The sequence below is a fragment of the Uloborus diversus genome, chromosome 3 (genome assembly GCF_026930045.1).
Source record: "Uloborus diversus isolate 005 chromosome 3, Udiv.v.3.1, whole genome shotgun sequence".
Classification (NCBI taxonomy): Eukaryota; Metazoa; Arthropoda; class Arachnida; order Araneae; family Uloboridae; genus Uloborus; species Uloborus diversus.
In genome coordinates this window covers 169,830,895-169,856,220 of record NC_072733.1, presented here as the reverse complement: position 1 = coordinate 169,856,220, position 25,326 = coordinate 169,830,895, and the positions used below count along the sequence as shown (strand labels likewise).

At 31.1% G+C, this 25,326-nt stretch overlaps 1 protein-coding gene across 1 annotated transcript in view; it reads right to left on the bottom strand.

Moving 5' to 3' along the window:
* Positions 1-25,326, bottom strand: part of LOC129219048 (RIMS-binding protein 2-like) — a 147,774-nt gene that overhangs the window by 71,753 nt on the left and 50,695 nt on the right. Inside the window, exons 5-8 of the mRNA XM_054853367.1 lie at positions 13,018-13,203; positions 8,814-8,897; positions 5,365-5,463; positions 1,441-1,626 (exon numbers count right to left, since the gene is read on the bottom strand). Of these exons, the coding sequence (XP_054709342.1) occupies positions 1,441-1,626; positions 5,365-5,463; positions 8,814-8,897; positions 13,018-13,203 (555 nt within the window). The remainder of the gene's footprint in view (positions 1-1,440; positions 1,627-5,364; positions 5,464-8,813; positions 8,898-13,017; positions 13,204-25,326) is intronic.

Here is a 25,326-nt window from a genome sequence, read left to right as displayed (position 1 = left end):
TGCATCATTTGGCATCAGAGGACATTAAGTACTGTTCAGAGTTGGTACTGAATACGAGCGATTTTTACTTCTGTTACTATTACATTACTCTGTCAACATCCATTGTTCATGCCATAGTGTGATTTTGCTGTTACAAAACCAACGTCCATTTCAAAGTGATTACATTCCTTACCGAGAGAAAAAGAAGTCACTTAAAATTGAAGCACCTAGAATGAAAGGGATTAAAATTGAAAATTTAGAAATAACTATTACAGGGAGAAACTTTTATTTGCCTTGGGGCAAGAGATGGCAATAGTAGCTCCGGTAGATGCATGCTTAAGGGAAAAAAAAATCAATAAAAATATTTCCACGTTTCAAACTTTGCAAGGGTACTCAAAAAAATTTTTTTTTTTTAATCCACTTGAATTCCTTTGCTTCTAACTTTCTCGATTCGTCAATGAGAAAATTCACTCTGCTTTTCTTAAACACAAAAACTTACATGGAAATCATGCGATAGAGTAGCAATGAAAAACTTCTAAATAAGTTGCAATCAAAAAAGCATAGTAAAACATGTTTTTGCACGCATAAATTATTTGCACTCGTGTCCCCGCTATCGAAATATAAGGTCAAAAAGTCTGACGAAATTTTAAGAACAGTGGCCAAATTTAGCGAGTTTCGGTGGGCAATGGGAGACATCTTTTACACGCTTTGCAGGTGGTAAATCTTAGTGCCTTCAATTTCTGGCCAAGTCTTTGAATTTGGCGCTTTTAAAAAATAATTAAAGGATTATAAGACCTTATACAACCTAAACTCAAAAAATTATATTAAAAGAACTTTACAAACAAAACGTGGTAATACTTCGTGTGATACTTAAAAAATGACGCAGGTTATTCAGGAAGAGGCAACAATTTTAAACAATTTGCAGACACTATTTTTACAAATCATTAAAAAATTATATTGTTTTTTTATATATATATAAGTCAAAACATTAAAATTATCAATTCATTCAATGAGAATTTGAAAAGTAGAGAGAATATTTGCAGGACTGTTAACCGATAGGCTTGTGACAAAAATGACTTAGAAAATTTTACGTTACTGTTTTGCAGAAATTGGGTCATCATAGGGATTATTCTTAAGCAACAAAATAGTGTATTGCATCACTGCTCAAAGGTGCGGAAAAAAAAAATTATTTCGCACCAAATGGATGTTTCATAAGTTACGGTTTCGAAGATTTTGACTATGAACCTTTTTTTTCTTTAATATTGGGTTGTATACCGATTACGGGGCACGAGGGCAAATAATTTTTGCGTCAAAAAATGCCTCAATATGTGTGGCATTTTTTCATTATTTTATAACTCATGTGGGTTAACAATTAGACAAATCGAAAGGAGAAAATACCTTCGCCTAAGCCACCGGCAGAGAAGCGCTGGAGAAGGGCTGTAGGGATCAAGGCGTGACCACCTGTCATGAGGGCATGATGAAGGGAGGCAGATGAGGCCGAGGCCGAGAGCCCCTGATTCGTAATGGCGGCAGAAGGGTCCCTTAGGCTTCCTAATGATGGACTAGGAGATGGCATGATGCCGTGATGACCCATGATGCCATTGTTAGCCACCAAGGAAGTCTTGGAACCTAATATGGAGTAAGATTCTAAGAAAAATAAATGTGAGTAGTTAGTGTCAGTGGCAGTTCAGTCAAGGAGAATTTTGTTTAATTTTCATTATATTTACTGCATTTAGAGTAGTTTACAAACTATTTGAGCAAGTGTCTAAGAAAAGCATCTTTTATTTCATATATATTCCCTTTTCTTCATTATGTTCAACGCAAAATCGTGTTCATTTCTGAGAAATAGTTTCGTCTTTCGCCAACTTTAAAGTAGGTTTCAAACTAAACTTCTTTGCGATTTTCAAAGTTTTCAAAAGTTAAAATTTTTAAAGAATGTAAGATATTTCAAAGTTTACTTTAACTTATAAGTTACTCTTAGTGCAAAACAAGAAACATGTGCTAAGATTTTGCATAGCATTAAAAACATTTTAGTTTTTATGCTTGGGGAATGGCTGGAGTTGCTCGCAGCTCCGAAAAATTGTATTCAGTTTATACTGCAAAGTTGCAATCAACAGTTGAGTGAAGGTTTTCATTTCAATTTATTTTTTTGCAGTCTTTTTTTTTTTTTTTTTTTTTTTTTTTGTACGTTGATGAATTTTTATTATATTTTTTTATTCACAACTCCGTTGACTAGAACTAGGTTAATTGAGCTTTTAGGTACCATGAAAAATATTACTAAGTAACGAAAAAACACACATTACTACAGAAATATTGTTCTAAATTTCAAGTCATTCTTTCACAAACACTCACTTTTCGTACAACCGTTTTAAGTTTGCACGAGCAAAAGATCACTTTTAAAATTGGAATGAAATTTAATAACTAAAAACGACTATTCGTTACTCATGTCTGGTGACGATTACAGTAAATTGATTTTTTTTTCTTTTTTTTTTACTCTATTAGATTAACTACTCACAAATGCATTAATTTGCTTAAAAGAATATTTTGGACTGCAATAAGGCAGTAGAAGAAAATCATTTTTAACAAAATAATCAAACTAATATTAAACTATCAATTGCACTTTGATTTAGGTCATTGTTATTCAGCAAATATCGCAAATGGTCAAGCTATTTTCTACATCGAAGACATACATAACATGACTTACTTAATCTCGTTGGAAAATCATTATCTTAGGTTTTAGCAATTCAAAATTGGATTTGTTTTACATCATTTTGAATTGCACTCAACTGCAATTCACTTGATCATAAACAAAAAAAAAAATTATCTTTAACCAACTTCAGATGTAATAAATTTTAAATTAAGAAATCGGAAAATACATGGCAGAGAAAATTTTAATGTAATTTGCATATTATTTATTTATTTATTTTTATCTAATGCATACACACACCGCAAGAAAAGTGACAAAACGAAAAATTTACAGGGCCGGCAAAAAGAGAAAAGCATGTGTTATCAATGTCGTTTGCTTTGCACTACCTTTTTTCCGTCGTGAAACGTTTATGTGAGACCAAAATAAATAAATAAATAAAACTTTTTCGAATAAAACTTTGGCTCAAACTATATCGGATTTTTTAAAAATTTTGTCTCTTTTTCTAGCTGTTGAGCAATGTATTATGAAATGTCCTGTTCCGAATACCAGTATTATCAAAAAATGAAAATTTTATACACTGATTTGACAGCACTTTCGTCCAACTTCTCTCATAAAAAGTTGTTACGTCACTAGTGTGTGCTACGTGATGGCCGTTGGTGACATGACTGTTAGTATATTTTCAATTTTACTACAGCGTTATTGTTTTAGATACAGTAGCTGCTGTAACAACCTACCCCAGTCACAACCACCCCAGTCTCCCCTACAATTATAAATCAGAATTACCGAACATACTTATTAAAAATTAAAATTGTAATAAAGTCAAACTCTAGAGAGGAGACAGCATTTAATGGAAAACATTTGGTTGCAGTTTTGAAATAATATAGGAGAAGATACAATGACTTCAATTGGTTTAAATTCATCAATGTGCATTCGCTTCAGAATGCAGTTTGGTTGCAGTAGAGCGTTCTTCGTAAATGTGACCATGTGTTACCTTTCCTTCCAGAATTTTGGATGAGCGAATACTCATAATCCAAACAAAAAAAATGTTTCTAGCTCCGTAAATCAATATACCGAAGGTAATGAAATTTATACATTTTTTTATTGATGGATTGTCAGTCTTACCACGTTATTATGGAAATAAGTAAAGATAGGTGCTATTTAACTAGGTTCATCTGTATCATTTGTCGTTTTTCAACTAATTTGTATTCAATTTATACTGCAACGAAAAGCGTAGAAAATATGTTTTCTTCCCAAAAGCACGTGTTTTACAGCTGTCGAAAAACTATTTTAGTATTTGGAAGAAGAAAAGCGTATGTTTTTTTTTTAATTCCAGTTCATTTACAAAGTTATTTTCTACTTTTTCTTTTACAATCACAATGCTGAAAGTTTTTGCTGAAAATGTACACGTTAAAGACCATGAATGTCATTTATGTGGCTAGGAAAAGATAGGTTCTCAGCTTTTTCCAATATCGTCGAAAAAATATTTAAACATTTAGAAATAGGTGATGTATGAAGCGTATGGCAGAAAAAGTATGTATCTCCAAAAAAAAAAGGAAGAATTTAATTATGTGTACCTTCAAAAATTTATGAGTTACTATATTTTTTCCTATTTTCTTTAAACGATTAAGGGGACCATTTTGAAACTCTCTGACTGTCCTGAGTCGTTGGCCTGCCTAAGTGTTAGACACACACAAAAAAAAAAAAAAAAAAAAAAAAAAAAACGGTAAAAAATGCATTTGTGCGAAAATAGGAATCAGAGATACCTACATCTGCATTTACACATCCCATAAATTAGGTATGTGGGCAGTATGAATCTGAAAAAGTGAGCCAAACTTTAAGAGAGCTCCCACACGATTCGGAATTGAAGGTTCGAAAATTTTTTCATCATGCAGTAGAGAAAGTTCTACGGGAGTTCGTAAGAAAAAAAAGTTATCCCAATTTGTACCGAATTTATGAAATCAGCTTCTTTTAAAATATTCAGTCCTTCTGTTAAACACTACAAATGTTAAGAAACAAATTTCTTTAGCACAATAAAATACTTTGGCTTTTTCTTTGCCAGCTTCCTTTAGGCATCTTAATATCGTAAGTTTTTCTGTCCTGAAAAAGGGTAATTTTTGCTGTAATAACGTTGTTTTTACCTTCAAGAAGTAACTATTTCATTGCATGCCTTATGACAAAACTTTGTTCTATCGAACTCCCTCAATCGTATGGAAGGAGCATTTCAGTTTTCTTACTTTCTTAAAATATTTCACTACACCAAGAAAGAACTTTTTTTAAAAAAAATAAATGCTTGCTTTAAAACTGAGTTTTTATTAGTTAGCAACAGACGTAATGACTAACTAAGGAAAGTTTTACAAAGAAAAGCAATTGCGTTGATACTGCTGACAGGGACTAAAAACGTTTTTAGAGTCTATTTTACGTTGAAAAAAAACTGATATCAAATAGTTTCATATGTTCATCTCTTTCATGCAAACAATTTTTTAAATGATTGTCGCGCACAACTCAATAACCCAACATACACATTATGACACACACAATTTTTAGTTAAAAATAATAATATCAAAAATCTCGTTTTCAAACGAAAATGATAGAACACAATATGCTTAAAAATATGAAAATGAAACACGAAAACTAAGTTTAACCGAAAACCATATTGTCACAAATAAAATATTTATTCTAAATTCTTCTTACACAAAACATTAATCTAAGTATGAATAATGAAATAGAGTTTCAAATACCTAATATATTCCGTTTTTTATCCAGTTCAGCTAATATTCTATTGTCTTGCTCTAGTTTTGCCATAAGTTGTTCTAATTCTTGTCGAGTGACAGATTGTTCTGAAACATGGAATACACATTCAGAACTAAATGGAATGATGGATGACAATTTTAAGAAATATCAATACTAAGTAACGGAGACAGGCAGAAAGTAAATTTTTTGAGTTATACTTAGAAAAGTTAGATGGGAGGATTTTCGGTAACAATTGATAGTGGGTTTGATTAATATACAGTATCCATTAGACATTACGTTGCGTCCAAAGAAATAGCTAACTATTCTTTACGGAGCCCAAAATTAATAAAAATCATTTAAAAAGCAACTGAATTATACATTACACGAAAGTTTTTTTCTTCTTGACAACTACTGATATCTTAATGATCGTTCCTAAAAGAGAAAATTTCAACGAATTGCTTTGTAACATACCAGACAGCCAGTTTATCACATCCAGACTGCAGTTTCGTTCTTATTAGAGCTCATCTGTCTGGATTAGTAAATAAAAATGTCAGGTGAAATCACATTATCTACCAATTTGTTGGCGCTCTCAGCTTTAATGAGATGACATCTGCCTCCAGCTCGGTTATTCACTAATCCAGGTTGATGCGTTCTAATAAAAACGAAACTGCAGTCTCTGGCTGTTTGGTATAGTGTATGTAGTCCTGGTTTAGGGGTGGTAACTTACTGCTGAATTGCTTTGCTTTTTTCCTCATTGCATATTTTTAACTTAAAATGACTGGTAAATAAACCACTGAAACAAAAGAAAATTAATTTGAATTCTGAAATTTTGAATTCAAATTATGTTTTCCGCAATCACGAGTTGCGACAGGACACTCGTGATTGCGGAATCACTCCGCAAGGACACTCGTGATTGCGGATTGCTGGATTCATTGGTTACTACCATACTCACTTGTTTCTGGAAACGGCTGCCGTCCCTCAAAGCTTGCCCCTTCTCTTGGGCGGTTACGTGTGTATAGTTGTGTATGTGTAGCCCTGTGTATGTGCGTAGACCTTTATGTATGCACGTTGGCGTGTGTATGTGTGTAAAGGCAAGTGTGTGCATTTGTGTGAGTGTGTATGTATATGAGCGTAAGTGAGTGTAGGAGATGGGCGCCACCGGCCAGGAGAAGCGGATTGCTCAGGACCGGAGGAGCCGCGCCTGCAGAAGACGGTGGGGTTGAAAAAAGGAACCAAACGTCAAGGACGGCCAAGTGAAAACAATTAGCAATCGTGATTGCCCAAAAAATATTTTTAAACTTAAACTTATATTATTGCCAACAAAAAGATCGCTTGCGTTTATTGTGAAAGCCTTTTTTTTCCTTCAATTTCTTCCAACAGTACCCTAGTTAACTAGGCTGAAGAATTTTACTACTGCTCAACCCTCGTACTAGTCGCTTAACTTTCCAAGAAGGGGAAGCAATTTCTATGCTGAAGTTAGGTCCGGTTTATGCATACCAAAAAAATAAAGCAAATATAATAAAGAAAATATTATATTCTTCAAAGAAATTCAGTTTCCGCTCAAATAATTGCAGGAATTGCAAATAATTAAATTTTTTGTTAACGAGGGAATAAAGTAATATTTTAAAAGTTTACCCTACTTGAGGCTACTCACTTCCCAATAATTAAGTTAAAGCCTTTCTCTTTACAATGAAAATGTAAATAAGTAGTCATATGCTTCATTTAATGGGATACGACAGTTACGCAAAATATTTTAAGGTTTTTTAAAAATCGTTTTATTAATGTTGCTTTTTGCTTCAGGATATAAATTCATTTTTAGATATATTCAGTTCTTTCCCAAGAATAGATCCCCTTGACAGATGACAGATGAAAGTATGCAATGAAATGTAATACAAAAAACATTTTGAATAACTACTTTCCTTGACAACTCTAGAAAATAATGACAAGAGCGCCGTAGAAATGTTACAGTTCTAAAATGACATCATTATTGATCGATTTTTCTATTTTTGATATGATTGTCACTAACACTTAGCACGCAGTATCTTATGTTCCAAATAGTTTTTTTTTCGTTTGGTATGTATCTATTGCATTCGGTAAAAAAATAAAGCCTATACAAGCAGAACATATAGAATGAGGTTCGACTGTTTTTAACAGCTGTTTCACCTCAACACATTATGTCATTTCTTGACAGAGGTGTTTGAAATATTAAATGCATCGATCAGACTAGACCTTTAAGGTATCAAATCAATTAATTGTTTCACCTTTTTGACATGCATTGCTGAACTTTCCTATTATGATTTTCTTCAAAATGCCGCGGAGATAGGGGGAAAAAATATGATCAGTTTTTAAAAAAATCTATGAACTTTTTTTTTTTCCGTCAAAGCGTCTTTCCGATAAAGGACAATTGAACTAAATTCCTCTCATTTGATCAGAAGTGAAAGAAAGACTAGTTTTTCTGCATAAAGCTCACAGTAATTTTTCAAATTGTTTAAGTTTTTCAGTAAAAGGTCATGAGTGTTCAATGAAAAAAAAAAAAAAAAAAACACGAGGTTGAGGTGCTATGGCGAAGTTTACAAAAAAAAGGAAAGGGAAAAAATGTATGATTCCGATATCGAAAAAAGAACTATAAAAAATATAAAAAATAAAAAAAAAATGTTTTCCTCGTAGTACAACACTTTACAACTTTATCTTTCTGTCATGCTTCGTAAGTAATGTTATTTTATGTACATTTACGTTTCTTGCATCATAATTTTGACTAAATGAGGTGACAAATGTTCACTCATCATATTACAAACCCAGTCTTTACTCCATTTCATTTAAAAAAGTAACGCAATATTAATCACTGACGACCTTTCCAAGAATGTTAAAACTCGTTCTTAATTATTACTTTCTAGTTAAAATTCTAGACTGATCAGCGTGAAAATTCAGAAGTATTTTGTTTAAAGTTATTGAAACAGTACGGAAGAAACTGCAGTAGAACGTCAAAAATCTCAAACGACAAAAATCCTAAAGCACTTTTCAAAGCTCTTTCTAACAGAAATTTCTTCTTTGTGTAAAGTTGGTGTATTTCACAGAAGTTTATTCATTTTTTTGTCAATTAATGTATATAATAGTTCCTCACAGAGTACACACAATACTGTAAATATATTTCATTTTTCCTTTGTGTTGAGTAAACAGTAATATTTAATTTTTATTAAATTTTGTAAAAAAATGCAATTTTACATACGTTACATATGGTATTGTATGTTTATTTTATGCATATCGTATAATCACTTCCTTTAACTGAATGACGTACTATTTTCCTAAACGCAATTTTCTTCATTACTTTCGAACGTCCGAACTTCCTATTGTTCAATTAGTTCGGATTTTGACATTCTACTGTTTATTATTTGAAAATACATTTTTTGATCAAAAAGTTATTAAGAAACATATTTTAAACACAATATATTTTACTTACTAGCAGAAGCAGATTGCGCAGTGTTTCGTTCTCTGCTGCCAGCGTCATGCATGATGTCAGAACTAGAAGGTACTATAGGTAAATCTAGGCAAAAGTAAATAAATTAATTGAATTACCCATCTCAAATAACAGTTTTCATACGTATGTTGGTTAGATGAAAAATGATCTTCTTTAAACAAACCGCACTCGTTGTAAGTCCAAGAATCATTTGTTCAAGTTTGGACGGATGAAGGATGACATTTCTCCATAAGATAATTGCAAACGAAACGAAACTGTTGATCAGAATTTTAGATAAACTGTACACAAGCTTAAATGTAACAACTAGTGAGCAAAAGGGATAACTACAAGCTAAATACGTTACGGCGCAGAAAATGCAGAAACACACTTTGTGCTTAAGATTTTTCAGGTTAAATATTATCATTTTAAAAATTTTAACTTTTTAACGCCAACAGGAACCGAACTACATTGAAACCGAGAAAATTTTACACAATAGACGGTAGGACGCTGCTGACATTGATTATGTAGCAATTTTTAATATGCTTTATATAAATCAATTTTAGAAGATAGGCAGGTTTTAAAATATGTTTTAAAAAACTTTCTAATTAGTTTAATAATGTATCATATGACTTTAGACACTATTTAATATGGAACAGGAAAATAATTGCTCTTTTTTTTCCAAAGTTTTTCTAACAAAAGTTGCGAACTTTTTATTCTTCTTGTAACAAAGCACCATTTTCTTCTAATTTAAACAAAGTTATTGATTTCACAGTAGAATCTTGATTCTTTCGCTTTCGAAAGACTAATGAAAAAAATCATGGGGCAACGGCGTCAGGATCCATTTATTAAGGGGAACCTCAAGGAATACTATAAATAAATAAATTAATAAAAATAAAATAAAACAAAAATAAAAAGTTTCTAATTTTTAATAAAAATCAAAAGTTGACGAGTTTATAGTGAACATCTATGTAGCCATTTATAACTGTATATTAGAAAATTTCGAAACCTTTAGAGTCCTGATGAAAAGTGCTAATCGAGCGCATCTTTTAGAATAAACATTGTAAAAATGTAAATTCGAAAAACAAAGCAACTTTAAAGTGATAGAAGAAATAAATGTGTGCAAAATACTCTAAAGGATACAAAATTCACCCTTTTTTTGTGTTTTAGAAGCTTTGCTAAAGCGTTTAGCTCATATCTTCTAACAAGACCCGATTTACTCAAGGACTGGGGAAAACTCGGGACTCCTTTATACAACTTTGAAGTTATAGTACATAATGCATATATTTAGAATAGGTGTAAGGCTTTGCTTTAAAGAAATGAATTAATAATTGTTTTAAATAATTAAAAGAATCAATGAATTACTAGAAAATAACTATTACTTAAGAAACGCATCCACTGCATGCATAACTGCTCAATGACGCTTCAATAGGCGCAAAAATAGGGCATTTTATGTACATTATAGGGCTACTAAAATTTGTGGTTTCACGACAGCTGTCCTAGAGGCCTTTGAAACAATTAGGCCCTGCTTACAGATTGAAAATCTTAAAGAAGCAAATTTCCAAAATTAACTTCACGAAGGGAAATCTAATTCCAATTTAGTGCAACTTAAGGTAAAAAGACATATTATGTCGAAATTAAATTTATAATGGTGATAGCTGGATGGAATAAATAAAACATTAATGTAGATGGATAATACTATAAACAAAAATAAATTTTTATATGCTCCTTTAATAGTTATTTTATAATCAGCAGTGTAAAATCTGTGAAAAAATATAGTTAACATTTAAAATTATAAACACTAAAATCCATAGTTAGAGTGTTATTACTAACATTTCAAATTATAAACACTGAATAAAATCCACATTTTGAGTAATATTACAAGTCCAAAATCCGTGTCCCCCTCACAATTTTAAAAGCATTAGGTATCTTTAATTGTATTGAAACTCCTTTTCAGGAAACTAACTTTATCCTAGAAGTTTAAGCTGAATGTTCTTAAAATAATTTAAGCTCTATCAGCCTACTTAACACAAAATACAGAAAATCGGCAGCTCTGAAAGGAAGAATGTTCAATATGAGCAAATGTGTTTTGGTAGTTGGAACTTATTTGATCAGGTGTGTAATATGAAAGATTCATGGATTGGGCTTCATTTTAACCCTTGCACACGAATCTCTCAAACAGAAGATAAAACACCTGTAGGTGCACTGAATATCAACTCAGATTTTCACATTTCAGAACTTAGAACTATATTAAAAAAATATGAGTAACTAAATAAAGGTTGGTATGGAATATGCTGAGATAGGTAACTTGTTTTGCAATTTAGAATACTGAAACAACGCGTTGAAATTCATATTTTTACTTTTCTACACTTTGTTATCCCTCCCTATGGGTTTTTATCGGCCCATAACGTAGAGTGAATAACCCCAATTCATCATTATTTAATATTTAGCTACCTTTTTCGTTTCTTCAGAAAGCATAAAATAAGTAAAATTCTCAAAAAAATTTTCCTCTATCACCTACTCTCATTATTTCTAAAGCTTTTTTTTTTTACGTGTCTGGTTTAAATAGTCTAAAGAAAAAAATGACTAAAAGATTACAAACTTTACATTAGTTGTTTAGATGAGAAGTGATTTTTTACAAGCATAACTTTTGCTAATCTTCCGTTCAAAAAAAAAAAAGTATATATATATATATATATATATATATATATATATATATATATATATATATATATATATATATATATATATATATATATATATATATATATATATATATATATATATATTATTCATAATATATATATATTATTCAGCCTTTTTATGCTAATCTCGAATTTGAAGTTAAATTGATTTTGAAAAGTTACATTCATCTCTAAATACCATAATATCTCTTAACTACACGATTTAGTTTTTACCTCTGTCAAATTAATTTCTGCTGACATCATATCATTTTCATATTTTATGTATTAATACATATATGATTAATTCAGTTTGAAATCGCTGCGCATTATAACCACCTCAGCAGATGTTGCTTTTAAGAGTAAATAAGTTAATCAATTCCCCTAAATTTTAAAATTGAGCTCAGTACTGATAAGTGTTTTAGAACGCGGCTTAGATATGTTGTTTCAGGCAGGTAATGTTTGTTTCTTCTTTTATGGATTGAAATTTAGGGAGTATCTACCGATTTTACTGTTTAGGCTACACTTCGGAATTTTGACTTTCAGAAGAGTATCAATTGTTAAGTTGTCTAAAATATGCAGGTTAATTGATAAACGTATGCTGGCTTTGTTTGAGAAATATGTTTCATAGAAAGTACAGAATTTGATAGGTATTCAGAGATTTAAAAAAAAAAAACAATAATATAAACATTTGAAGAAATACCATTTTTTCCCTTGTAACATACTCCAGTTGTTGTATAAGCATTTCCATTCTCATTATGAAGGATAAATTCATGGCCAATACCATAGCTATTACAGATCTCTATTAAGACTTAATGTACGAATTTTCAAGTTATTTCGAATAATAATATGTTCGTAGTAAAGCAGATCATGATTCCATATCGAAAGGATCAGCATTGCTTTTGACCTCTGCTTTCAAACAAACCCATGAACTTTCCTAAAATACATGCTTTAAAACGGTAGATTTTTAGGTAAATTAGCAACAGTTATATCAACAGAAGCACATGGGGTAATTAGACAAATGAGGATATGACAAACCACCTTTAGAAGCAAGTTCGGCTCAGAGTCATGAAATCGGGACAATCAGCTTTGCCACGCGTCAAAATACAACTTGCAGTTTGAAAAATAGTGCTTCTGAGACACCATTTATGCTGAAATTGAAAATGAGCTTTTGTGGAAAATTATGTGAATGAAATGGCTTTGTTATTTTTATAAAAAGAATAATCGAATATTAAACAACTCTCAAAAAAGTTAGAATAGTATCTGAAATACTTATTTTATCTCAAGTCACAATCAGTTTACAGAGTTATCGTTTGCTTGGTGTCAACGTAACGGTGTTATGCATCTACGAATAATGTAAAACCTAATAATAAAAAGTATATTTGAAATTAATCTCTTAACATTTTTATTTAGAAATGTCATTGTGTCTAATACCGGGAAAGGAGATGGTAGAAATTTGTTTTAATGTGACACATCCCTTTTAGAGTTACGACAGTTATCAATATTATGAAACATTCCCCACAACTTACCGACAGTTGCCCTGGATTTTTCAAGTTCTGCCAAAATTCGGTTGTCTTGTTCAATGCGAGCTAATATTCTATTAATTTCTGTATTGGTCGTCTCCATCGGAACAGAGGAATCAACTTTGGACTGGTTAGTATTGGCAACAGAACTTTGTGTATCTCGAGGCGTGGCAACTTCGGATACTATAGGACCTTGAAAAGATGTTCTAAGTTAAAACTAAAATAAAAGCCTGACTGATTTAGTCAAAGAAGTGCCTAATGGGGACAATTTGCAGTTGGAAGCTAGTGACAAAAGGAGTTTTGAACGACAATCAATTTAGGTGAGGGAACACTTGGGTTACACGAGCTAAAATGCACGGATGTGGAAAAGAAGGTTACAGAGAAAACGACAGGGAAGACAAAGGATGAGAGGAAATGAAATCAAAAAAATTTGAAACTGAAAATCGAATCACATATTAAATTGAAACCTGAACAATTTCTTTCTGCATTAAATAACAATGTATCTGTTTAAAAAAATCTTGATTTTTCTGATTGCTTCACATTGTTCCGATGGTTATACATTGAGTTCAAATTTTTCTTTTAAGTATCATAGGGAAATTTGCTTGAATTAAAAAATGAACATATCAGATGAACAATCGAAAATACCTAACTGTAATTTATTTATCTTTCTTTTAAAAAAGTTTTTAAAGAAAAGCCTTAACCCAGTTTATTTTTTTAAGAGTTATTATTTTGTTTCCCAGTTTTTTTTTTTTTTTTTTTGACCCAAGAAGCTTTTTGGTTTGTTCAATGATTTATTTTTTCATGATGGTAAATGCTAAAGAAATAAGTAGATTAATTTATGCAGAGAAAAACCAAGGTTGTTTTTTATGATCAATGGGAAATTTTCCTTAAGGGATATTTATATAAAAATTTTAAATATGGCCAGACACTGTTTTAGCAATAAAAGAAAAATAAATAAAAAGAAGTCCTTAATTATAAAGTTTTAAACTCACTAGATTTTTTATAGCGAAAACTGTTGCTTGAGTAAAAACTAAAAAGACAAAACGGAAAGGCTCCTAATGATTTCATGTAATATTTTTCGATATTTTTCTTCATTTTCACCCTGTATATGTACATAAATAATTTTATTCATATTTGTATCTATACTATTAAAATCTAATCTTATTTATGTATATATGTATGAGGACTATGTCCGTCGAATAGTTGCCTTTGATTGGCTGTTTGGTGGATGACAACAATCCTAAGAGTTGCATCGTACGCGGCTAGTATATATGTTAAAGTGTAACTATTCAAGTGTAATAAATGTTTCTACTTGAATTTATTATTCTTTAATATGCAATGAAAATATTTACTGATGTATATCGTAAATGTAATAGCATTCAACACCCTCTCCCCCCCCCTAAAAAAAGAATTAAAAAAAAACTGTTGATTAGATTCTTCTTACGCTCTTTACCTTTTCACTGCAGGTTACGAAAGGAAGAAAGTAATTTAATACTATTATTCCAATTCTTAGAATCTAAATAAGATTGGTTAAATGCTAAAAAAATGATATTTTACCTTTTAGCCAATCTTGTTTTTTGGTTTATTTCTTTGTGTTATTACTTATCGATGCATTTCTTAAAAAAATTATATTTTATTTATTTTCTCCCAAAGTAGGAATAATTAGTACTGTACTACTGAAACGCTGAATTACATTTTACTACTTTTTCTTGCACTTGATGTATTTTTTTTTGGCTGTTTACATTATTCTCACACATATTTTAGTATAACTTCCTGAAAGAAAATGCTATAATTTTGAATCTTAGGTCATATTTTGTGAATTAACTAAACAAATCTTATAAGTTCATTTTACGTTTTTTTTTTTTTTTGAATTTGTTGTTTTCTTTTTCCCTCGGCACCGTTAAATGTTAAGTTTTTTTAACAATAAACTTTAAAAACCAAAGACATAACTAATTAACGCACTAAAAACAAAATTGAAAAAATTATGAAGATTATCGATATGGGGTTTTGTTTTAAACAATAAAGCTAGTTTGAGCCTTATGATTAATATGTAGCTTTCAGAAATTGCATTTCGCAATGCACCATCTAACGCAAATATATCAATGAAGCAACGTCGTGCCTTAAAATTTAACCGCTAAGTACTTATAATCTTGAGAAATCTTTTCATTTCGAAGGCATATAGCAGGTATCGGCAAAACTTCAATCTTAAGAAACAAAATAAAAATAAGAAGCACACCCAAAGCTTTTCTTTTTTTGTTATCGCTATTTGTAATAGAAATCATGAACATAGACTTGTTTAAAAATTATTACCAATTAAATTGCGAAATCTGACTCCCAGACACAATAAGAAGGAAGGAATAACAGAAGAAAAGAAGCTCTTAAATACGACTGGAGGCATAAAATGAAGGAAAAAGGCAAGGAAATATAGAAGGAAATTCAGAAAGGATACGTATCAACACAGAACATGCAACACATGCAACGAATAATGTTCTATTATCATTTAGGTTCTTTTGTTCTTTTGAATTATATGAGACATAAAAACATCAGTAACAAGACAATTATCACAAAAATACATCACACGAAGTACATAGTCACTCATAAATACGCCAATGAACTATATACAGTTGATTTTATCTGCAATAGTAATTTCTTTTTCATTAGAATTAGAAAGCATGCGTACCGTAAATTTGATTATTTTCATAGAAATTGCCTCTATTATTGAGATTTACATTCGTTTTTGTTAGTATACAAATGTATTGCTGGCAAAGAAAAATAAAGATGATTTACATTTAAACGAGTTTCACTTACTAGTTTAAAGTTGTAGTATTACTGTTGTCAGCTTTATTGTACACATGTTTGTTATCTTTGTGAGTTTTTTTCGCGTCGTATATTCATAACGTTTCCGTCATTTTTTTAAATTTGAATTGAATCTTGTACTAGCGACGAAAAGTGTCTTGGTTCAAAAAATTTTTAATTAAATTTCATTGGTCAAAGAGTTTTTGTGATTCTAGCTCACTCGTTGCTATTCATTGTTTTACAACATTCATTTAAAAATTAAAAAAATATACAACAAATATTTATTATGTGAAAAATAACGCTTTTGAGAAGTGTAATTGTTTTCAGTCAGCAACTAACAAGAGAAATTGCTTTGCAGCAAGCTTTTAACAAATAAAAAGCATTTTGCAAAGAGCAATTAACAAGCGTAACTGGTTTTGCAACTGCCATTTGACAAGTAAAACACGTTTTGCAGCAAGCAAATAAGAAGACCAAAATGTTCTACAATGGATTTATTTTTATGACTAAATAGTTCAAGAATGCTTTGAGCTATATTGCTAGAATATAGAAAAATAAAACTCAAACCTGGTGAGAAAAATATGCGCAATACTGAATCTATATAACAATGAAATTAAATTATAATTATTATATATTATTATATGCCCATGTCAATTCTGAGCAGGAAAGGGGGGGAAATCGTACCTTAACGGCCTCGGAAATTCTTGAATTTAACGTATGTTAAAATTTGTAAAAAAAAAGTTAGAGGAATATTTTTGTTTTTTCACAAAAATTCTAGATCCGAGATACCGCCCGCCAAAGATGGCTAACTGGGTGTCCTTTATGACTTCTGATTAGAGACAAAAATTTTAAGTTGCAATATTTCCGGGACGGCGCACGATGTTTTGTTGCAGTTTTTTTATTGTAAAGATAATATTTTTTTCTATAAAACGATTTGCACTATTTGGGAACGCGTGTCTCATTTATTTTTGCTACACCGTTTTAAAAAAAAATATTAAAAAAAAATAATACAAATTAATTTTGATTTTCTTTTCAAAAACACCAATTTCACTGTTGATTTGTATTATAAAGTACTACATTCTCTAAAAGGGAGAGCTTTTACATTTGAATTTAATATCTTCGAGCAGGAATTAGTAAATGGAGGGAACAAGTCCAATCATTGGCCTAGCAAAAGCTGACCCAAAGACCCCTAGTCACGTGACGACGAATAGTTGGCACGTTTTGCGTGAAACAAGCGAAAGAAACATGATTTATTCAAATGCTTTGCTTTAAAATACTTCGACTTTTTTACTTGGATTCGTGGCTTCACGAACGAAAGTCTTTACTCCCTCCATTTTATCTCTTCTCAATGCTTAACATGTTTCAGAGGCATTTGAAAAAAATGAGGGTTTTAAAGGAGCTGTATACGTAAAGGCAGACTTGAAAGTTCAAAACTGTATTTAGTAGCAAGTAAGTTGCAGGCACTTGTAATTTGTTACTCGTCCATATTTTAGTTTTTAGTTCCAACTTTATACAGAAGTTTTAGTTTTTATGAAAACAAGAAGGCAATCATACGCCAATTTGCTGGTCGAAACCTTAATTCCGGTACATTTTTCTCCACGTGATCTTTTAGCGTTGTACCAAGAGCTCTTTTTATTGTTTTCACAAAAAAAGGAATCATGGGTAAAGTGACAACTAAAAATGAAAATATTGTAATGTAACAAAAAAATTAAGTGTCTATTGGCTACTTGTTAGAAAATAAAATTTTGAACTTTTTAAGTCTATTTTTGCATATAGAGTTTCTGAAAAACCCTTAATTTCTTAAATAGCCCTAAAATCTGCTAAACAAAAAAGTGAAAGTTCTACTTATCAGTGAATGTACGTAGTACTGCAATGCTACTAATCAACAATAAAAACAAAACTTTTGAAATTTGCCTTTTTGAAAAACACTAAAAATAATTAAATGTTCTTTTTTTAAAGCTGTAGCAGGAAAAATTAGAGTTACGAAACACTGCATATGGATTTAAAGAGAAATGTGGTTTTTTTTACATTAAAAAAAAAAACACTGCGAAATGTCGTGCGTCGTCCTGGAGAGAAAGCAATTTGAAAATTTCGTTGAACATCGCAAGACGAGAAAGGGCTTCCTGGTTGCCAACTTTTGCGGGCTGTATATCAGAACAGGAGTTGTATATCTGTAACTTAACTCTTCTATAAATCCTTACACATGTTAAATTCAAAATTTGAAAAAGAGATTACGAAGATGTAGTCAAAAATAAATCTTCATAGTCTCTTTTCCGAGACTATGAAGGTAACCCCTGCCTGGATTCACATGGGCTATACCATGCTGATCTTTACAATTAATCGATAAAAGAAAAAAAAGGTAACTGTATTATCTCATACTTGTTTAGTTCGTTTGCAATGCATATGTACGCAGACTCTGTCTTAAAAATATGCGATATTTTTATCTAAATATTTTCTATAAATAACTAAACAATGTAAAGACAAATAAAAGCACATGAGGTGTGGCAGCATTAATGAAGACTTTAACTTATCTCTAACGAAAACTATTTTTTGTTTGTTTGTTTGTTTGTTTGTTTGATGATCTCGAAGATTGAAATGTTTTTCAATCTTCGAGTTGTACCGAACCATTGCTTCGGTCACTCGTCTAGTCAGTGCTAATTTTTTATAGCTACCAGTTTGTTTGGCACTCTTGGCTTCCTTAAGAGGTTTTCCACCTCCAGCTCAGTCACTTTTTATTCCGGGCTGATGAGAGCTAATAAGCTCGAAACTGCAGTCCTCGAATGGAATGACTGAGCTGGCGGTGTATTTCATGTATTTAAATGTTTATTTTATTTATGGAGATATGGGAATTAAGTAGTTATACGAGAAGGAAAAAGTTACACTTCCAGCAGAAAAATGATTTCAATTGTGCAGAGAAAAAGTCACAATTGAAATCATAATGAAAGTCTGGTAGCCACTAATATTTGGGGTTACCAGAAGAGTACAATCCTACATTTTTTTCTTCAATTTCTGAGCGTATCAAAGCACAATACTCGTGAAATTAAATCTCCTTAAATCTTGTCTCAGTCCTCCATCATGTGTTTTCACGCATTCAAATTTTGAAATTTTAAAATATACGCAGATTATTATTTTTTTTTTGTGTTTTGCTGTGTTTGTATGTTTTTTACGTTGCATAAGGAGTATACTACTGGATTTTTAGGCGCTGCACTCCCGATAAGCCTAATTAAAGGAAGTAAAACAAAAGCTGTAAAAGTGTCCCACTCCACTCAACTTTCCACTAACATTTATCTTTAGGGAAAAATTAATCGATCAATATTTTGCTTCGAAGTTTTTATATTATTGAAACAATCTCTAATCATTTAACGTTACTGTGAGAATAGTTCAAAGTAGTGTAATTTAAGCGGTATTTCATCCTTACAAATTCTTATACTACTAGACTCTTTTCACATATGAGGTAGTGAGAAACAAAGGGATGCTAGTGGCATAATTAAAAATTTGGAGATAACCAGTATAAATGGTAGGTGAACCCCTCCTCTGTCATGGGGCAAGAGTAGGCCTGGTAGGTGCTGCTGTATAGCATGATTTAAAAATAAAATTCAATTAAAGCCTACCTAAGAGGTAATCTTAGGAAGAACAAATACAAAACCATACTCAAATCTGCATTTCACAATACAGGGTGACTCTGAGAGTGACCACAGGGTAACCCCTTCCCCCTTCCTTCTTGAGACTTTTAACTTCGAAAGTAAGATTTTTTTAATGAAGGGTTTTTTTTTCTCCCCCTTTTTTTCTCAATTATTGAAGGAGAAAAAATCTCTGAGTTGTTTTTAAGTTATTCCAATCTTTCGAAATTCGTTAAGCGTTCGTATCTTTTGCGCTACTCCTCTATATATAGCTGTTTCCTTGATTTGTTTCGCAAGCGTACTGAAGAATAACAAGAAAATACATACAATGAAAATAATCTGTACGTATGAAAATTGCAACGAAAACAAAGAAGAAAAAGTATCATCTGGATTAAAATTGGGAAACAGTAGAAATAAACAACAAATTATCAGTATTGACATTATCGTATTGTTCAAGATAAGTAATGATTTGATTTGAAAATAAATAACAAAAAGTGACGACACCTTACTTAAATAACAAATCTAATGCAAATATTTTGAAAGCTACCAGATTTTGGGAGAATGACTCTTGCAAATTGTAAATTTGAAAGCTAGAATTTTAGTTTTACGTTGCTGAAGCATAGTTTTAAAAAATGAAATTTTTAAAACACATGTTTGAGACTTTCATTATCAGATTGACTTATGCTACCAGAATAAAGAAAATTCTCGACAATATGCCATGTTGGGCTGCCGTATTTTTTACGTGAAGAAAGCAATGCGCCTGTGCCTTAGATCCCGGGTTCGAGTCACGAAAATGGCAAAGATGTTCAATCGGTAACGCGGTGACTTTCGGAGTGATTCGGTGGTTTGTCAAAACAAATATGAAATCAGTTTACTGCAAATGAACACTTTATGTTTGATCTTATGAAAACTGAAAAGTTCAGGCTCTGTGTAGATTAAAACGCTCGATCAGGAGCGTAAGAAAGAGAGGAAGACTTGTCGACACATTTACTGCGTGTTCGACTCAAAATTAACCAAATCTATTGATTCTTATGAATTTGAAATATTAATTGGGATTTTCATATTACTTACTATGAGAATTCCATTGAATCCACATTAAGCGTTAAACCTTTTAATATAAATTAAAACGATGGCTGAACATGCCTAAATACTTTTCGTCAACACTTAAAGGGTGTCTCTGGTTCTACATAAATAATTATTTGCAATAAAATTTAAAATTAAAAAAAAGCCATATTGGTGACTTAGGGGATTTCTTATATGAATGTGAAATATTTTGTTCTAACTTTCTATATTCTGCCAATATCATACCTAGTGTACAAAATAATATTTCATTTTTGACAATACACTCGAAACTTTTTTTGCGGTCTTTTTTTATGCGGACATGAAAATTTAAATCGGATTTGGACTGAATTGACGAAATTATTTATAACTAGCCGCCTGCGGCGACCAGCTGGTTCGCCTTCTTACGCCATTCGCCTTTCTGTGCAAGCAGCAACCTACGGCGGCTGTTTGGCTAGCTTGTCATTTACCTTTTTACTTCAAGTTTGCCGCCTTCGGCGGCTGTTTAAACAAATTTGGCAGCAGTATTAATCAATCCATCTCTATCTTTTTTTTGTGAGCCATTCACATTTTTATGCCAAGATTGCCGCCTTCGGCGGCTATCTACCTTTACAATCTATCTCTAAATTTTCTTATCCATCTCTATTTATTTTAACCTCCCCTCCCATCTCTTAATGAAAACAAAGATCACTTAAAAAACCGCTTTTTTTATTTCAGTAGAGAAAAAAAAAATTATCTCCAAAATTCCCCGTAGTGTGCAAAAAGTAGCGTTTGAAAAAGAAAAAAAAATATCACTGTTTTTATCGAATTAAATGTTCACAACTATGAAATGTAACGTAATATTGATGCAGCAAAACGTCCAGCTGGGGGGGGGGATGGAACAATAAATAAATGCAATCCCTAAGTAAAACAAAAAAAAAAAAAAAAGGATAGAAAAAAAGCAAGCGCTGCCGGAAAAACACGTGATCATCACGTCATAAAATGTAGAAGTAAGCTGTATAGTAAAAAAAAAAGAGATTAATATTGTTTGCGATTAAGATTCCATCGTAAATATCGAATCGAAATCCAAGTAGTTACGTCAGAAGCATAAAAAATTGAAGAACGCTTTTTTTTCGACCGATGCGTGGCAAGACATGATGTGTTCAGCACTAAAAAAATTGTAAAAAAAAAAAAAATATTGCGTATTTTTAAGAACTGTTTTCTTCTGAAGAGGGCGAAATGTTTTTACTATTACCAACTTAAATTTTAGAAATGAGGCTTTGATACTTCTCGCAGGATGATATTAGAAAAAATAAAACCCAGGAAAAAAAGCAAATTAAAGGTTTTATCAAAAATTCATAAAAAATACAAAAATTGCTCTATCTTCAAAATTTTTTCATTCACCATATTTAAAATTAAATGTCCTACACTATAGTACAGAAAATATTTGTGTGGTGCGATTGGTTCGGGGTCTGTGAGGTAAAAAGTAATAAAAAGTGCAAAAAAACACATAAAACATTAACTTTTTTTTCTAATTAAAATATCAAAAATCGAAGCCCGAGGTGCACATCTTCGGCAAAAACAGCACCTGTATACCAAATTTCATCTTTATAGGACTTACCGTTTTCCCGGGAAGCGCGCCACACACACACACACACACACACAAACATCTTATTTTATTACATGTATGGAAGCGAGTGCGAGGTAGTATCTTCAAGTGACGACAAGGGCATCGGGATGGGAGGTTACTTTGACCTCCCAAAATTTTCTTATTCAGGAAATCTTGTCTGACGATTCGGCAAAATTATCATCACTTGGTTTATTTTGATTTCGTTTAAAGAAGCAATTCCTAGTTATTTTCTAAGTTTTTAGATTATTTTTTACGTGAGACTTTTTTTATGCGGTCTCTATCCACCACATTAAAAAAAAAATAACTGTGTTGCGAAAACAACTTTTTATAACTACTCCTGAAGTTTTGGGCGAATTTTTTTGTTCGATTTTTTTTATGCGGTCCCTCTCCACACCACAAAAATAATTTTGGGTGTATTGTTCTGTTTTATAAAAATTTTTCTGTTAAATAAAATATAAACTAACATTATATGATTCAAAATCATGATTCTTGATTAGAGTGGAGAATAAAGATAAGGAGCATCAATTGAAAAGACTCGTGTTCTAACCCCAGCTCAGTTTCAAAATGATAAATCGGTTTCACAAGCAGATGAAAAAACGTTTTCATATAAAAAATTCATTGCCAATTTTCGTTAAACTTAACGAACTGTAAAATTTTAGTCTGTGAGCAATATCGTAACGAGGTTTATATCTGTTGTTAGAGATCTTTAGGATTTGAAAAAAAAAGTTTGTTCAAAAACTTTTTGATGAGCTTAAAATATTGTCAAAAATATTTTGCTCAAATAATCATGAAGTGATTAAATAACTTTATTAAAATGTGGAATGCACATGTCAGAAAACTATGATGCACTAGCAGTAAATGAAGACTCATCAAGGATGTATTTATAGGGGGTGGGGTGGGGGGCTAAAGGGAGCTGGTACCCCTCCTCTCCAAATAAATTAAAAACTATTAATTGCGAATAATAGTTTTAATATTTTCAAGTTCAAATCTGAAAATGTATCATGCTATTAGGCTCAACCTCTCTCAAAATAAATTCCTGAGACTTCGTCGTGTTGATAACTTTGCAAGCTTATGAAAAAGTTTTCATTGCTATCAGCTCAGAGTGCTGCGCTCACATATGTTCAAAGGTTTTTTTTTTTTTTTACTAAAGAAATAATTCCTTTAGTAAAAAATAAATAAAACTCATTTACTGTACTGAAAGAATACAGTAGTATATTTACAAAAATTTAGCTGCACATAAAAATTAATAAGGATTTGCATTTTTTTCCCCTTGAAACTTAAAGAATTTTTTAAAATCATTTTCTGATAATCTTCACAAAATTCACAGGGCCTGTATTAAGCTAGTGAGGCATCACGAAGCGAAGTGTAGTAAATTTTGTATTTTTGTGTAATTTTTTCAGTTTTAAATGCGTATGTGATGTCTACTTCTGCTTTGAGTTGCATTAACTGCGTGAAGTGACTACATGAAGTTTAACCAGCCATGATATATCATTATTTGCTTACTTCCTAAAAAATAATTTTCATTTATATTCAAATACTCCAAATCCTTAGGCATGTTTTTTTTTTAGTTATAAATTTCTTCGTCAATATAAAATGCATTGATGTTCATTTATTGATTTTTACAATAAAAATATGAAATGAAAACGAAAAAATCCAGTTGATGATGCATTTCCATCTTTTCGTTTATCATTTCCTCTTTTGTTGCAAAAAATAGCTTGTAACAATAACTTACTAATTAAATGCAAGTATCATACTTTAGGCAAGAACAAATTCAAACAATCAGATCTTTTTGAGTCTTGTTATTGTGAAAATTTCCTTTTTTCATACATGTACTTATTTATAGGAAACTTAGTTAGAGAAACCAACATTATTCGGATCTTTACTACTTATTACTTTATTATTAGATTTTACTTTAAAGTTAGGAACGCAACTAAAATTTCATTTTGTATTACAGTTGAGTTTAAAGAGTTAGAAAACTAATGATTCTAATTTTCTCAACTTGGCAGTTATTGCTTACGGTTGCTGAAACGACGAAAAGTACGTTAAAATTTTCATTACGTTAAAAAATATTTATTTTTAAAAAATGATTTTTTGGACTTAAGTTTTTGTACTAATGACAGGATTCTTTTCATAAACTGAGCAGATCTTAATCAGTTATTTTCAGAACTTAATTTGCATGAGAACTGCCGGGAAATCAACTCTAGTAGTCTTATCCCAATTAGGTTTATGATTTTAGACACTAATTTTATACCATTTATGCGAAAACATTCGGAAGAATATTATGACTCCCGTAATTTTTTGTTGTTATATGTGCCTTGGGTGCTCTTAATAGTAACATAAAACTGAAGTACAAATGCATTGAACTTGAAATTTTCATATGTGTTGCAGTTTGAATATCACTTTTTCCGCTTGCATTTATTTACATAATCTTTACTGCGGCGTTTTCTATAAAACCTGTTCTACAATACTGATTTTGTCATTAAAAAATACTATTTCTGCATACTTTTCCAAACTAACTTATTTCTTTTACTGTAGTACCTTTCTTAGTTGTCTCTGCGTTTCGTACATATTATAATACGCTTTGCAATTTTCTAAGAACAAATATTTCTGTGCTTGAATGAACTTAGAAAGGTAAACTTGCATCGGAAATAACCGTTACATCAGTTTTTGTTTTCCCCGAGACGTAATAGATTATGCTTGATGTTTTGAAAACAAAGCTTATCGGTCAGAGATAGAGAAGTATTTTCCTGAAATCACCAAACTTATTAAAAATTATCTTGTTTGCAATAAAGCTGCTATACAGCAACCAGGCAACACGATAATCTCCTTGCAGAAAATGTATCAAATCCTTAACGCTTGAATAAATACCCCAAGCGGATTAAGAGTCATTATTTGAGGCTGACATCAGTTTACAATTTATGTAATGCGTAATGATTTTTTTTTTTACTTCAAGTTGAGTACATTGCTACTCATGCATGCATAATAGGGATTTAAATTCCGAATTAAATGAGTTTATTGGCTCCGAGTCATTAAAGATGGAAATAAATATATGCTGTGAAACAGATAATTATCCATCCTGAAATGGTAATAAATCTCGAAGTTTTAACATTTTGTAAGGATGATTTTCATTTAGTTATGCATTTATAGGATTTTCTTAAAAATTTTCTGACACATAAAATAACTTCTCTTCCTCCCATACTCGACCAATATCCTACATATATATTTGTAGAGTTT